Genomic DNA, 14,090 nt, shown 5'->3' with positions numbered 1-14,090 from the left:
CTCCATGCTCTTCTTTCCTCCTTTACTTCCTACTCTCTGAGTTCCTGGAAACCATGATGAATTAGACTAAAAGGAGAGATATTTAGCTCTGGTGGTTAGAAAAGAGGATGAAAAATGATGGCAGAAGGAAAAGACTAAATGTAGAAGAATACTACAGAACCCAGATGGTATTCCTGGCTTTTTTTTTTTTTTGCCAGTAAAAACCTATTTGACGGGCCGGCCCGTGGCTCACTCGGTAGAGTGCGGTGCTGATAACACCAAGGCCACGGGTTCGGATCCTACATAGGGATGGCCGGTTAGCTCACTGGCTGAGCGTGGTGCTGACAACACCAAGCCAAGGGTTGAGATCCCCTTACCGGTCATCTTTAAAAAAAAAAAAAAAAAAAACCTATTTGACAAACTCTAGCACTACTCCATTTTTCCTAAAAGACTATCCGTTGGCTATAGCTACCCACAATTTTCACTTACCCTATCTCTATTCTGGATAAACTGTTAGTCTTTTAACCAATGTTCTGTGCAAGGCTATAAAGAGTAATCATTAGGTAGAAGTGCCACAAGTTAAATTCTCTGAGAATCCAGACAGTCAAAAACAGGGCTTCCAAAGCACCCTGATATGTTCTCTCACCTGGCTATGGAGCGACTCTGTATCATCCCCAGGAGCACTGACTGGTTTCTCACCACTCCCCTTCTCAGTCTGAACTATTGCATCTTGTTTTCCAGAGTTCTGGTCCAATGTACTGGTCCCCTGCTCACACACGTTCTTTACAGTCTGAGTTGCTGCTGAAACTGTTTGTGGAACCCACAGGGAATGCTCAATGGTCTGGATACCTATGTTATTTTGGCTGGGCCTTTCTATCAAGGCCTTACTAGGTTTTTCTTGACTGGTATTCTGTCGTTCTTTCTGGCCTTCTAGCACATCTGTCTCCATCACTTCTCTTTGAGGACTGGATGATCTCTGTGTGGCCATCTGTTGGGAGGCAGGGGAAGCAGGGTCCTTGACAGGACTAATGGGCTTCATAGCCTGTTGACTCTGCCTGATCTTTTGGTCATCCTCCAATTTTTCTTTCTCCTCTTCTTGAGTACTTGGAAAATGGAGCAAGTCCCCCCTGAAAATGAAACATATAAAAAAACCATGTCAAGTAATCAAGAGTGTACGAGCACGTGCACGCGTGTGTGTGTTTTGACAGTGGCAAGGGGAAACCATATTTTGACAATTTGAGAAATGTAGGAAGGGAGAAATTAAAGTGGCTGAGATATCACCTTGTGAAGCCTTTCATCACAATTTCACTTCTGTGAAAAAAGAACGGTTGATAGTACTATTCCACCATGATGATAAAATAGTAATAAAATTTCTTCCCCTCACTAGCTATGAACTCTGAAACTTGACACAAGAAAGTAAAATACACAAAAAGATGTAAAGCCATTACTTAAGTTACAGACAATAAAAGGCAGCTTAGAGATCCACTTCGTAAAAGATAACATTGGGGGCTGGCTGGCTGGCTCTCACTTGGGAGAGCATGGTGCTGATAACACCAAGGTCGAAGGTTCAAATCCCCATACCAGCCAACCACCAAAAAAAAAAAAAAAAAAAAAAAGTAAAATAAATTTATTAAGAAATAAGAAAAAGATAATGTTTCTAACATTTCTTAACTGACTCCTAGCATTTTAGATACTATTCATCCCCTCCTGACCAATAATTTTAGGAAAAGAAATCCTATCTGTAAAGGATAAAGTTGTAGGTGAGATTCTAGTTTTGCTAGCTATAGTGGAATTTATATAGCTAAAGATTTCAGAATGACTTGGTTCCTCAAAGACAGTTATCAAGATACAGCCCGTTTCTTTTCATTAGTCTTCCCATTTGGGTGTCAGTAATTTGTTCATTTATCCCACAAGCATTTGCTAAATTTCTCCTATAAACCAGATACATAGTTTCTGAGATGACTAGGGGCTTTCTTGACCTTAACAATTCTCCAGAATAAAAAGGCCCAGACTAACTCCAAATCAGCAGGTTACATAAAAACTCAACTCTCATGTCTTATTCATCATTATATTTAAAAAACCTAATATACTTAATATAAAATAGGTGCTTAATACATGTACTTCAAACAAAAGAATTAATGTCCTTTGAAACAATTAACTGTAAAAAATCTACTAGCAGATTAAATAACACAAACCAACGCATTTTTAGGCTACATTATATGTGTAACTAGAATAAAGGTAAAAGGAATCCATTCTTAATTAACCATGCTAAGACCACAGCTGGAATACTTGTTTCAGTTTTGGGTGTCAAATTTTACAAGGCATAAACTGAGATACACCCAGAAGATAACATCAAGGATGATAAGGGGCCTAGAAACCATGTCATATGTCGCTTAAAGTATTTGCCCAGAGAAAAGTAGGGCTGTCTCCTATTTGGGAGAAGTACTCATCCTTAGGAGCTGGTCTTGCCTGAGTAAACAGAGTAAAGGAAGCATGAAGAGCTCTTTACAGCTTGCTCTGCTCTAGATCTTGAAGAAGAAAAGAAGTTTCTGAGGTTTCTACATTGTTTAGCTCAGCTTACCAGAACAAGAGATCAAAGGGGGATTTTGAATGGAGTTCTAGCCAAGAAAAGCTTAGTGCACGCACATATGTCCTATCTCTCAGGAAACTCAACTGAATGAGGACATATGGTCCAATGAAGAAGAGATGAGAACACAGTCACCAGGAAACACATGAGTAGCTCCTACTTCTTACGAGGTTTATAACCATATATGTCAAGTACTGAGCACAGCAGATGGTCAATCAATATTAGCTGCATAACACAAAGCAATCAGAAACTCAACTGACCTTCCATATGAACTGAATATTCATGTTTGAATCTTCAAGACATCTAACATATCAATGGCTGAGTAACAATGAAAGTGAGTCAAAAGCCAAATGGGGCAGGACTCGATAATTTCAAGAATTCAATTACCACTGTTTCCCACCCTTAAACAAACTCACACATTTTACGTCATGCTATAGACTGTTTGTGCCCCCAACAAAACTCATAAGTTAAATCCTAACCCCCAAAGTGATGGTATTAGAGACAGGACTTTTAAGAAGTGATTAGGTCATGAAGGCAGAGCCCTTACGAATAGGGTTAGTGCCCTTATTAAAGAAACCTCAAAGAACTCCCTTGCCCTCATCCAGCATGTGAGAACAGCTGTCTATGAACCAGGAAGCAGGCCCTCATCAGACACTAAATCTGCCAGTGTTCTGAGCTAGGACTTTCCAGCCTCAAAAACTGTGAGAAATAAATTTCTGTTGTTTATAAGCCACCCAGTCTATGGCAGTTTGTTAGACTAAGACACCCCCAGAGCTGTTTATACAGGGTAGAACTTCTGAATGGAATTTACTTCTAACCACAGTTGTTTTATTTTGGACTTATTTAAGGGCCGGCTGGTTAGCTCAGTTGACTATAGCATGGTGCTGATAGGGCACCAATGTCAAGGGTTTGATCACTGTACCGGCCAGCTGTCAAAAAGAGAGAGAGAGAGAGAGAGAGAGAGAGAGAGAGAAATATTAGGTTGCACTTTTTTTCCCCCCTTCCAGAGTTAACGAGAATTCTTCTCTCTAAAGACCAAAGGTGTCTCTCTGCAACATTAGCAAATTTTAGTATTTATCAATCTCATGCTAGCATTGGTCAAATGATTAATGTTAGTATTATAGTAATTTTATAGTAATATTATAGTTCATTTATATATTGTTTTTGTTGACAAGATTTGCTGATTAAGATCAACACAGAATAGTAGGCCAAAAAAAAAAAAACTTAAAGCCTTAATTGCAACATATACTATATTGCAAAAAGTGTTGCCCCACTCCTACCAAGTTCATAAATCCTATACATATAAAGCAACTAAACATATAAAGGAAAACCTACCATAAAGATGTATATTAACATCCCAAGAAACAATAAAGAAGGAATTTTCAGCACCAGAAAAGAGCTTAAGCAAGAGAAATCCAATAAATTATAAGAAGTGCCACATCTCTCTTTCTCCATTGGTTCCAGCTACACAATTCTACTCTGATCATACTATATGCTAGATTTAGAAATTGATGCTAAGGCAAATTTTAGCAGAAAAAGCCTGGATAAAATTAACCCAAAGTGAAACAGGGAAAAATAAATCTCCATATTTAACAAACTTCTTTTTTTTTTTTTTTTAAAAAAGATGACCAGTAAGGGGATCTTAACCCTTGACTTGGTGTTGTCAGCACCACGCTCCCCCAAGTGAGCTAACCAGCCATCCCTATATAGGGATCCAAACCCATGTCCTTGGTGTTATCAGCACCACACTCTCCCAAGTGAGCCATGGGCCAGCCCCTCATATTTAACAAACTTCTAACTATTCTGTTCTAAGTGTAGGTCTATCTATGGAGAAACTGGAATCGAACCCAGTTGTATTTCCAGGTCCTTGTTCTATAGCACCAACATCTTGGCCCTTTTATTTTATTTTATTTATTTATTTGTTTGTTTGTTTATTGGCAACTGGCCAGTATGGGAATTGAACCCTGGACCTGGCCCCTTTAAGATACTCTAATAAAAAAAAGGAGGCAATACAATGTCTTCAATTAATTTAATAATAGCTGGGCCATTACTACACCACTTTTGGAATCACACAAAATGGCATTTCATCTAACCAGCTTTTTGACAAAATAAAGGATATGATTTCCTTACCATCTGGGCCATTTGATTCCCAAGAATACTAACAAGCTCACATTTAATAATCAGAATTCCCAGTAAAAGCACTGACGTGTTTCCTCTAAATATTTCTATCAATAAAGAATATAGAAATTATGCTACCAACACCACTATTAGGGATATCCTACTGACAAAACATTATCATATTCTCTAATTACAAAATCACTGAACACTATAGGTGAAAGATACCACCTCATAATGAAAATGCAAGCTTATTTCCATTGCCATTACTTATTTCCCTCTATTAAATAGAGAATCACACAATCCAAACAAGATAGTCTTTAATTATTTAAATAGAGATGGAACATTTGTAACTCAAAAGTTTTTTTCTGCTTCAGAGCTGTTCTAAGAGATTACTGAGTAAAAAGTTATGGAAAAATCAATTCTATCAAGTCTGAAAAACTATAAATTTGGGATGTTATGGATCTCATATTTTGTCCTATGGGAAACTAAGAGGAAATAAAAAGTCTGTTAAAAGCAGACATTATTTCTAAAACTAAGAAAAAATAAATATAGAATTATATAAATTATTTTCATAAATGTGTGAAGACTGAGTCATTTCAAATAGAACTGGCATATAAAGACAAAAATCTGTATTATAAAATATTAATAAAATTTCTCATGACATCTCATTTATGAATCCATCCAGAATATGTCATAGTCCCTCAGATAAAAAAGTAAACTCAAGCTCACAAAATAGTAGCAGTACATATTAGATTCTGGTACCAACCACTTTAAGAATAAATGTAGCCCAAAAGATGCTATAAAAATCATGTTTACCTGATGGATTCAGAGCGGGGATCCTCCCTTTGAGCCTCATCCCCTTGCCGGGTGTCACAGATACAGCTAAACACAGACATGGTCTTCTGGGGACTAAGATAATACATTAAAGCAATATACTGTGTTAGTTTTGAAAGGAAAAATACCTTTGGAGATTATTATCCTTTTAGGCACAGAGGGAATAAAATCCTTTCTCTCTGGATCCCAAACTCCAAACCACCTTACGCCAAAATGCAAATTCTTCCTACTCACTGCAAATTACCATAAAAAACTTTCAAGGATGATTTACTGGAACTAAGGTAGACAGAGGGTTATATTAAATACTAGTGTACTTCAAAAAGTTCATGGAAAGATTCAGATTATCTTCTAATTCTATTTTTCCAGGAACTTTATCGTTCCATGAACTTTTTGAAGTACCCTCATACCATAAAGATGTAACCAGCGAAATCCAGAATGTAGGAAACGATAAGACAAACAATCCAGTTCCTTCAACAAATAATGAAAATGAGCATGGGGAGGGGGGACTCTATAAAGTAAAAAAGACACATATCAATCAAATGCAATGTGTGCACCTTATTTAGATCTTGATTCAAACAAACTGTAAAAAAAAAATTTATGAGGCAATCAAAGAAATTTGAATGCTGAATATGTGATGATATTAATTAAGGAATTACTGTCAATTTTTTAAAGTAGGATAATAGTAATGTGATTAAGTTTAAAATAAGGACCCTTATCTTTTAGAGATAGCATTGAAGTATTTACAGATAAAATGATGGAATTATCTTTAAAATGATCCAACAGAGAATCAAGATTGGCCACGAGTTGGTAATTTTTGAAACTAGGTGATGAATCTATGGTGGCCCATTATACTACTCTCTCTACTTTCATATATGCTTGAAATCTTCCATAGTAAAACGACTGAGAAATAAAGTGACTGCAAGTAATATGAACAGAGTCCAGTTACAGTCAACACTTAAATGCTTCACATAAATGCAGAGGAAGCAATGATCATTTACAATATTCTAATGGGGTTTACTTTAAATCATTTCTCATGGTGAACCCAATGGTAAAATGAATAGTCAAAAAAAATTAAATCTAGATTTTCTTACATACAAAATTTGCTTCACAACTGTTGGGAAAATAGAATAGTTTGGTCAGGGCCCTCACCTCCAGTCCCTTGAGTGTGGTTTAGCACATCCATTGTAAGCAAATTGTGTGTGTGTGTGTGTGTGTGTGTGTGTGTGTGTAGTTAGTGAGCATGCACGCCAATGTATCTTTTTAGTTTTGTTGCTATTCTTGTGTTCTTGAGAGAGAGAGAGAGAGAGCGAGAAAGGAGTTTTAGTGAAGCAGGCGGGTGGGCATTTGCCTCAGGTGTCTGCCCGGTGCAGCCATGCTTTCCAACCTATGGCTCCAAGGACCTTTTGGCAAGTTACCTAGCTCATAGACCTGTGTGTGAGGGGTCTGGGGACCCAGCCCGGCATGTGAAGGGTTTGTGACCCAGTCTGTGAACAGGCTTGAGGGGTCTGTGGGCTCCAGACCCAGCCTTAGCTCAACAATCAGCCCTGTCGGTGCAGAATTACCAGCAGGTAAAAGAGCACCACAACTGGCATAGTTGTGGTCGAGTAGCTTTACAATTGGTGTCACGAACAGGATTAAGAGCTAGACGATCGGCGCTGTGAAGATTCCAGGCCTTAGCCTGGCATGGCAACAACAATATCAATAAATTTCATCTCATTCCATGATCCACCATTCCAACTCTCTGCTCAAGTTTTTTTCCTTATTTTCTCCTCCCTACAGTCCACTGTAAGGGTTCAGGAAACTTCAGCAGCACACTCTGTTCCCTCTTAATGTGTACACGTACAGACTAATAACAAGTTATTGTCTGTCATACAAATTCTGTTAAAGCTAAAGAGATCAGATACAAACTCAATTTTCTTCAACTTGTAAGACTACCTATCATTAAAGGGTCAGTACTTATCTTTCAGATTAAATACACAAGAGCCCAGAAAGCAACTAATCTGTCTAACACATAGCCAAGAACAGATCAAAGGATTTTGAGAGAAGATTTTCAGAAACTCACAACTGAGGGTCAAATTTAGTCCACAGATACGTTTTACTTAAAATTTTATTTTTAAAAAAATCCAGATTTCTCTTTAAAAATTTAAAGATTTGGGGGGCCGGCCCGTGGCTCACTCGGGAGAGTGCGGTGCTGATAACACCAAGGCCCCGGGTTCGGATCCCATATACGGATGGCCGGTTCGCTCACTGGTTGAGCGTGGTGCTGACAACACCAAGTCAAGGGTTAAGATCCCCTTACCGGTCATCTTTTAAAAAAAAAAAAAAAAAAAATTTAAAGATTTGGCAACAGTAAGTTTGCATTTTCGAATGATAACTACTGGCTGAAGTTGAACAGGGGCTCACCCTTTTAAATGGGGCACACATTCAGCAGGCCATTGTCCTCAACACTCCAGCTGGTCTCACATCTAGCCTGCTTTACTTATTTAACAGTACCTGCCTAGCCTCTGATTTAAGAATCTCACCAACTGCTGCTAGTGTTTTCATGCTGGATGATTCATGCCAGAAACAAATGAAACAATTCTATTATTGCAACCACCAGAAACGGCAAAGCCTATCCACCAAAATCTCAGTATGGGGTCATACTTACCCTCAAAAGCATTACTGTATTCATGACAAAGCAAAAATAATAGCTCAACATAGTAGTTAATTTGGCAGGCAGAAGAGAAAATGGCCTGAGGCTGTGGCTGAGTCCGGGATCTGAACAAGACCTACATCTATCTCCTTAGGCCATTTCCTCACCAATAGCAACAACAACCTCGGTCTCATCAACAGAAAAAGAAAAGGGCAGTCTCACATGAACAAAGAAAAGATCTTTACCTTAGTTCTAAGTATAGAAAAAGCTTTATAGGGCTTAGAGTGTTTATAAGAAAGCCTAAGATCAACTCAACACATTGCTTAATCTTTTATGCTGAAGTTTCACTTTAAGTTTTTTCCTCTGATGATAAATCATCTTCCCCTCACTGCCAGTAGGTATGTATTAAACTTCTCTAAGTATCAACAATCTCTGGTTACCTGGCAACAGCCTCAGCAACAGCAGTAGATCCATTTTTTCTTTCACCAGTTCCAGGCTCTGAATGAAAACAAAGCAAGGAGAAAAAGGAAAAACAAACAGAATTCACTTAGTATCATACCTAGAAACCTTCCCATTGCTCTACTAGTATTTGCATCAAATAACAAAAAGAAATAGAAACAAATAAGACTAACAAGTGAACATAGATTTCTTGTAATCACACAAGTTTTTCCTCACTTCCACCAATCAATTTTCTTTCAAACTTCCTATAAAAGACTAATCATTTGGCCAGAAATACACTATAATGAATTACTAAGCGGTAACATTTAAAATGAAAATTAAACTTCTCCCGAATCACAATTCATCTCTTCCCATACAAGTAAAAAAAATTATGTAGTCATTCTTTATTTGTTTCCTCCCCCTCACTTCCACATTTTTTGATTTTACTAATTGCCAGGTGCTTTTCTTTTCTTTTTTCTTTTTTGATGGCTGGCCAGTGCAGGGATCTGAACCCTTGACCTTGGTGTTACAAGGTGGCACTCTAACCAACTGAGCTAACCGGCCAGCCCTACTTCCATATTCAACTGGCCTCACAGTTCTGTCTATTCTATTCACCTCTCAAATTCATCCTCTCATCTCCATCCTCACTACCAATGACCCTCCTTCCTGGTTAAAGAGTGTGTAGGAGTTTGCCAGGCAGGAGAACAAGAAATAGGCAAGACAAGGAAAGTAACCACCAAGCACAAAGGCGCAAAGTTTTGAAACACTAAAATTTTTCAGCCTCTCGCCATGATGTTTTAAAAGTCCTTTCAGAATCTGGCCCCTACTTTGCAGTCACTCCCTTGTATCTTGTCTGTATCCTACCCATATCAAACAACCTGCAATTCTTGTCAGAAGAGTCAACATAAATCTAAATCCTAAATTTTCTAACCTCTTCTAAATTCTTTCTGAATATGAAAACCAGTTACTTTATATAGACATGGCTTAATACAAAGATACAAGCAGCAACAGAGACTATAAAATGGAACAACTTCAGTAACATGAGAGGGACTGACTGAAAGAATTAAATCTATGAGAATATACATTCATAATTATAAAACTATCAATGATTATAACGAGAAGATAACTAATACTTCCCAGATGATCTGGTGCTACTAATTACTCAAGATTAACAAAATAAAACTTACTTTCCAGGCTAAACTGCAAAGACTCTTCACTCGCCTCAGTCTCAGGACTGACCAGTTTCATTCTTAAACACAATTTATCACCCATTTCTGGGGCAGCCCCAGAATCCCCTTTTTCACTCCCAAGAATGGGATCGTTGGTCTCCACCATGCTTTCAGACATGACATCACTGGTTGCTATGGTGCTTTCTGGATAGTTGCTAATACCTGAAATAAGGGAGGCAGGGAGGAAGAAAGAAAAAAAACTAAAATACAAACAGGAAAAACAGTAATTTGAGATCGTCAATTTGCCTGTTTGGCTGCACAGCTCTGCAAGATTGAAGGGGGTTCCTAGGATAGATCCTGTCATAAGTATCAACAACTACGAACTAGTATTGACACCTGGTCTTAAGAGGATCAACAGGATTCAGTTCCACTTCTGCATCTGGAGAAAGGATGCTGCATGAGCCCTCAGCCAACCCACATCTGCCAGCATCAGGCATAGGTAGCAGGAGACTCCAGACGGCATGATTGTTACCTCCCAGCACTGACTAGAGAAAACAAATAGGTTAATGTAGAAGACTACTGGCTGCTTTAGGGAAGGAGGATCTAAGTTTTCTTGCCCTGTCAAGCAGCAGACTGATTAATTAGCCAGGGTATTGAATAAATTGTACTTCTTCCCTACTTCTTGTCCCTTCCTTGTAGAACAATCTGTATCACTACTTAGCACTCAGATTTTATTGCCTTATGAGTGATCTAATGAAATCCTTATATTCTTTTTCTTCCTTCCCTCCATCCTTTTTTTCCTTCCTCTCATCATCTCTCATCTCCTGGGATTAAAAGCATAGAATCAGACACCACAGCCCAATTCTTCCTAAGACAAACACATCAACCTTATCAGTCAGGCCCAACTCCTAAGATCTAAAATATCACTTGCATAAAGAATGATATCTCAGAAATTCTGCCTTTTTATTCATTCCTTTTATTAAATTCATCACTTTTTATTCACTCACCAATAGGAGTACTGTGTCTCTTGGGCTCCAATTTTAGGTGCCCAATAAGAGGTGGGGTTGCACCAGTCAGTGGTGGGATAATATCACCTTCTTTAGGCAAAGTGAAATGAAATGGGGTTTCTGAAAAAAAAAAAGAAAGAAAGAAAAAAACAAAAACAAAACAATGATGAACAAAAAGCAAACCAAAACAGAAGTATAAAATAAGCAAAAATAAGAACTGCAAAAAGTATTTCAACTACTCTTTTCCTTTGCTCCCAAATTCTTTCTCATTCCCACCACCCTCACCAGGCCTCCCGACCAATTCCTCATTATTGTCTCTGCTCTCTTTATAGCCATCCACAACAGGACTGACACAAAGCAGACAACCAGAGGCTAAGCAAATAGAGGAAGCTCAAACTTTGGAAGACCTGAGAAACATGGGGTCAAAAGGAACACCGAAACATCTGAGCTCCAAGACAGTACATCTAGGAATATGTAACAATACAAATTAGACAATTTCAAGTTTAAACACTGTAATTTTGTGCAATGCTAACCCAAAGAGTTCATTTAAAAGCTTAGCAGTGTGTGGGATTCTTCAGAGAATCTGATGTTAATACTTGTAATTTATAATCTACTCAAGGAGGTGACAAAGGATCTCATGGGCCAAAGGACTTCAAAATACTCATTGGTTCTAACATAGAAATCTAAGGGTTTCATGGCTTAGCAGTACTGACCAGCATTTACTCTAGAACAAAGTAGCAATGTTCATACCTAAGTTCCTGCACAATATTAAATCCCACTTAGGCTTCCGGTCAAGATGGTGGAATAGACAGTCCCCAGCATCACTCTCTCCCATACAGCAACCATTTACAACTATTAAAAAGCAACAATAGCCAAGCTGGGGCTGCTAGAGCTCAGGGGAAGAGGAGGAGAGACCTACGGAGTTCATGAAGGCAGAAGAAGCCAAAATGAGAGAAAGAAAGGATCGCTCCCACCATTTCAAATCCTGGCTGCTTCAACGCTGGAGCTGGTGAGTGCACGGAGCAAGAACTGGCAAAAGCCACAGCTGTGCCCTTTGTGTGATGTTGCTTGGATGCAGCAGTGGAGAAGAGGGCCTTGGTGGCCCTTAGGTCAGCAAGACCACTAACAACGTTCCTGTGGACCCACACAGGAGTGAGGATACACAGACAACTGAAAAAAGGAGCCACTCAGAGACTGGTGAGTCATTTTAAGGGACCAGTGCACAGCCCACCCCATGGGAAGTGTTTGGAGTATGGGTAGTGGGGAAGACAGGCTAACAGGGGGGAACACTGGGGCACAGCATGGACAGCTGATCTGCCCCTCAATCAGCATAGAACCACTCAGTGGGGACTGGTCAGGAATATAGAACTGCAAGGGGTGCAGTTTGATGAAAAGTCTCAGGCCCAGACCAGACTTTCCACACAACCCAGGTGTACCGGAACTCACAAGACCCAGAAGTACACACAAGGTCAACAACTAAAACCTAAGCTGCACAAAAAGCCCTCCCCAGGGAATCAGCAGCAAAGCAGCAATTTAGCTCAACTACAAGGCTCAAGTGCTGGTCCCCACAGGAAGTTCATTTTAGGAGTAAGCTAAGGACAACAAATTAGTTCCAGTACAGAGTTTAAGTGGTGGGAACAGCAAATAATCCAACACAGAACTGAAAGAAAAACCAAAACACCCACAGACCAGAGATAAAGTTTGATATTAACTAGTAAAGGTCTCTCACCACCAAAGAACACCTATAAAACCTAGAAGGACCGGAAGCCCCAAGGGCTCTTAAGCCAGGGAGCAGGGTGGTCCAGGGGCCTCAGCCATGCCCCCCAACATCTGCAACAAGCCCAGTAATGACCACTGAGTCGCCACAGGAAGCACCCTGAGCTCCCGAGCCAGGACAGTGGGGAGCCGAGGGCCTCAGCCATGTGCCCCCAACCCCTGCAACCAGCCCAGCAATGACCACTAAGCCTCCACTGGAAGCCCCCTGGTCTCCTGAGCAGGGGCACTGGGGGCCTAGGGCCTTGGACACATCCCCCTGACATCTGCAACCGGCCCAAAGGTGGCCACTGACCCACCACCGGAAATACCTTGGGCTCCCGAGCTGGAGCACTGGGGGACCAAGGGCTTCAGCCATAGCCACATACCCCCCGACATCTGCATCCAGCCCAGCAACAACCAAGCCACCACTGGAAGCTCCTGGTTTCCCCTGAAGGAATGAGGGTGGTGCCACGGGCCTCAACCACACCCATGCTCCTTTCTCCTTCTCCCACCCCATTTCCTTCCTGGTTCCCATCTCCCCCTCCCTGTCAACTGCTCCACAACAACATCTTAGAATGTAAAAAATAATAATAATATTAATAAATAAATAAACTTTAAAAAATTGAAATTAAAAAAAACAGTAAATCCCACTTATATAAGCATCCCTGGTGTACACATTTTGGTTAGTTATTAAGTTATTACAAGCATAAAACATTTGCCAAGATATAAAACTACTTTTTAACTAGGTCTCAGTTCCAAATTTTTGCTAATCAGAATTATCAAATTGCTAAAATCACATTCTCTGATTTTCTAATTATTTTTCTCAAAACTTTTAATAAAATGGCCACATTTGGGAGAAAATAAGAATTGTGCCAGACTGCCCTCTTAAACCTAATATATGAGGATTTGTTCTTACTTTCTTGGGATGGCTCAAAATAACTATAATCTGGCAAACCCACTCACTACTACTTGTGAAAAGTGTGCTTCTTTCAACTTTTTCCACTACTTCTATCTTTTATTATCTTTGATATCAAGCACCTTCATACTTTTTTCCTTCAAAATCACAAAACAACAACAACAAATCTCTTAGATCTATATTTAAGAGATAATGATTAGTAACCGGAGGGGGTAAAAAGAGAAAATGAAATGGTCTTTAGAAATAAAGGATAGAAGTACATACGCTCAGCTAAAGAAACTGTAGACTATGAGTGAAGAATCTCAACATCACATCTAACTAGCAAAGACTTCCACCATAGTTACAGAAGAAAGAGAAACTGGCTAGGTAAACAAGCATTCATTCTCTGGTAGCAAGTCCTTTAGGCTAATAAAGAACAACTTAGAAGAGACATAAAAACTAAAAAAAAAAACAAAAAAACAAATATAAAACATCTCACAAAGCCTCACACATTCCAAAGATATATTTTATAGAATTTTCATTCCTGAACATCGATAATGAAAGCCCTCTCTTGACAGGAACCATCCCTCATATCACGACTGGTCATCCAGACTTCTGAAAATCTGTAAGAAATCTTTAGCCATAATATGCAAATATAATATGCAAGCATTAATTA

The 14,090-nt window shown here is 39.2% G+C and overlaps 1 protein-coding gene across 3 annotated transcripts in view; it reads right to left on the bottom strand.

The window, feature by feature from the left end:
* The window catches only part of TP53BP1 (tumor protein p53 binding protein 1), a 65,794-nt gene that overhangs the window by 21,298 nt on the left and 30,406 nt on the right, over positions 1-14,090 (bottom strand). For 2 of the 3 annotated variants that reach the window (XM_063091745.1, XM_063091746.1), the window contains exons 13-17: positions 10,765-10,884; positions 9,776-9,979; positions 8,591-8,648; positions 5,501-5,593; positions 626-1,106 (exon numbers count right to left, since the gene is read on the bottom strand). In XM_063091745.1, coding sequence (XP_062947815.1) covers positions 626-1,106; positions 5,501-5,593; positions 8,591-8,648; positions 9,776-9,979; positions 10,765-10,884 — 956 coding nt within the window. The remainder of the gene's footprint in view (positions 1-625; positions 1,107-5,500; positions 5,594-8,590; positions 8,649-9,775; positions 9,980-10,764; positions 10,885-14,090) is intronic. The other variant, XM_063091747.1, reaches the window with a different exon arrangement.

Source organism: Cynocephalus volans, chromosome 3 (assembly GCF_027409185.1).
Source record: "Cynocephalus volans isolate mCynVol1 chromosome 3, mCynVol1.pri, whole genome shotgun sequence".
Lineage (NCBI taxonomy): Eukaryota > Metazoa > Chordata > Mammalia > Dermoptera > Cynocephalidae > Cynocephalus > Cynocephalus volans.
Note: the sequence above shows the minus strand (reverse complement) of the source record. Positions and strands in the feature narration are given on the sequence as shown.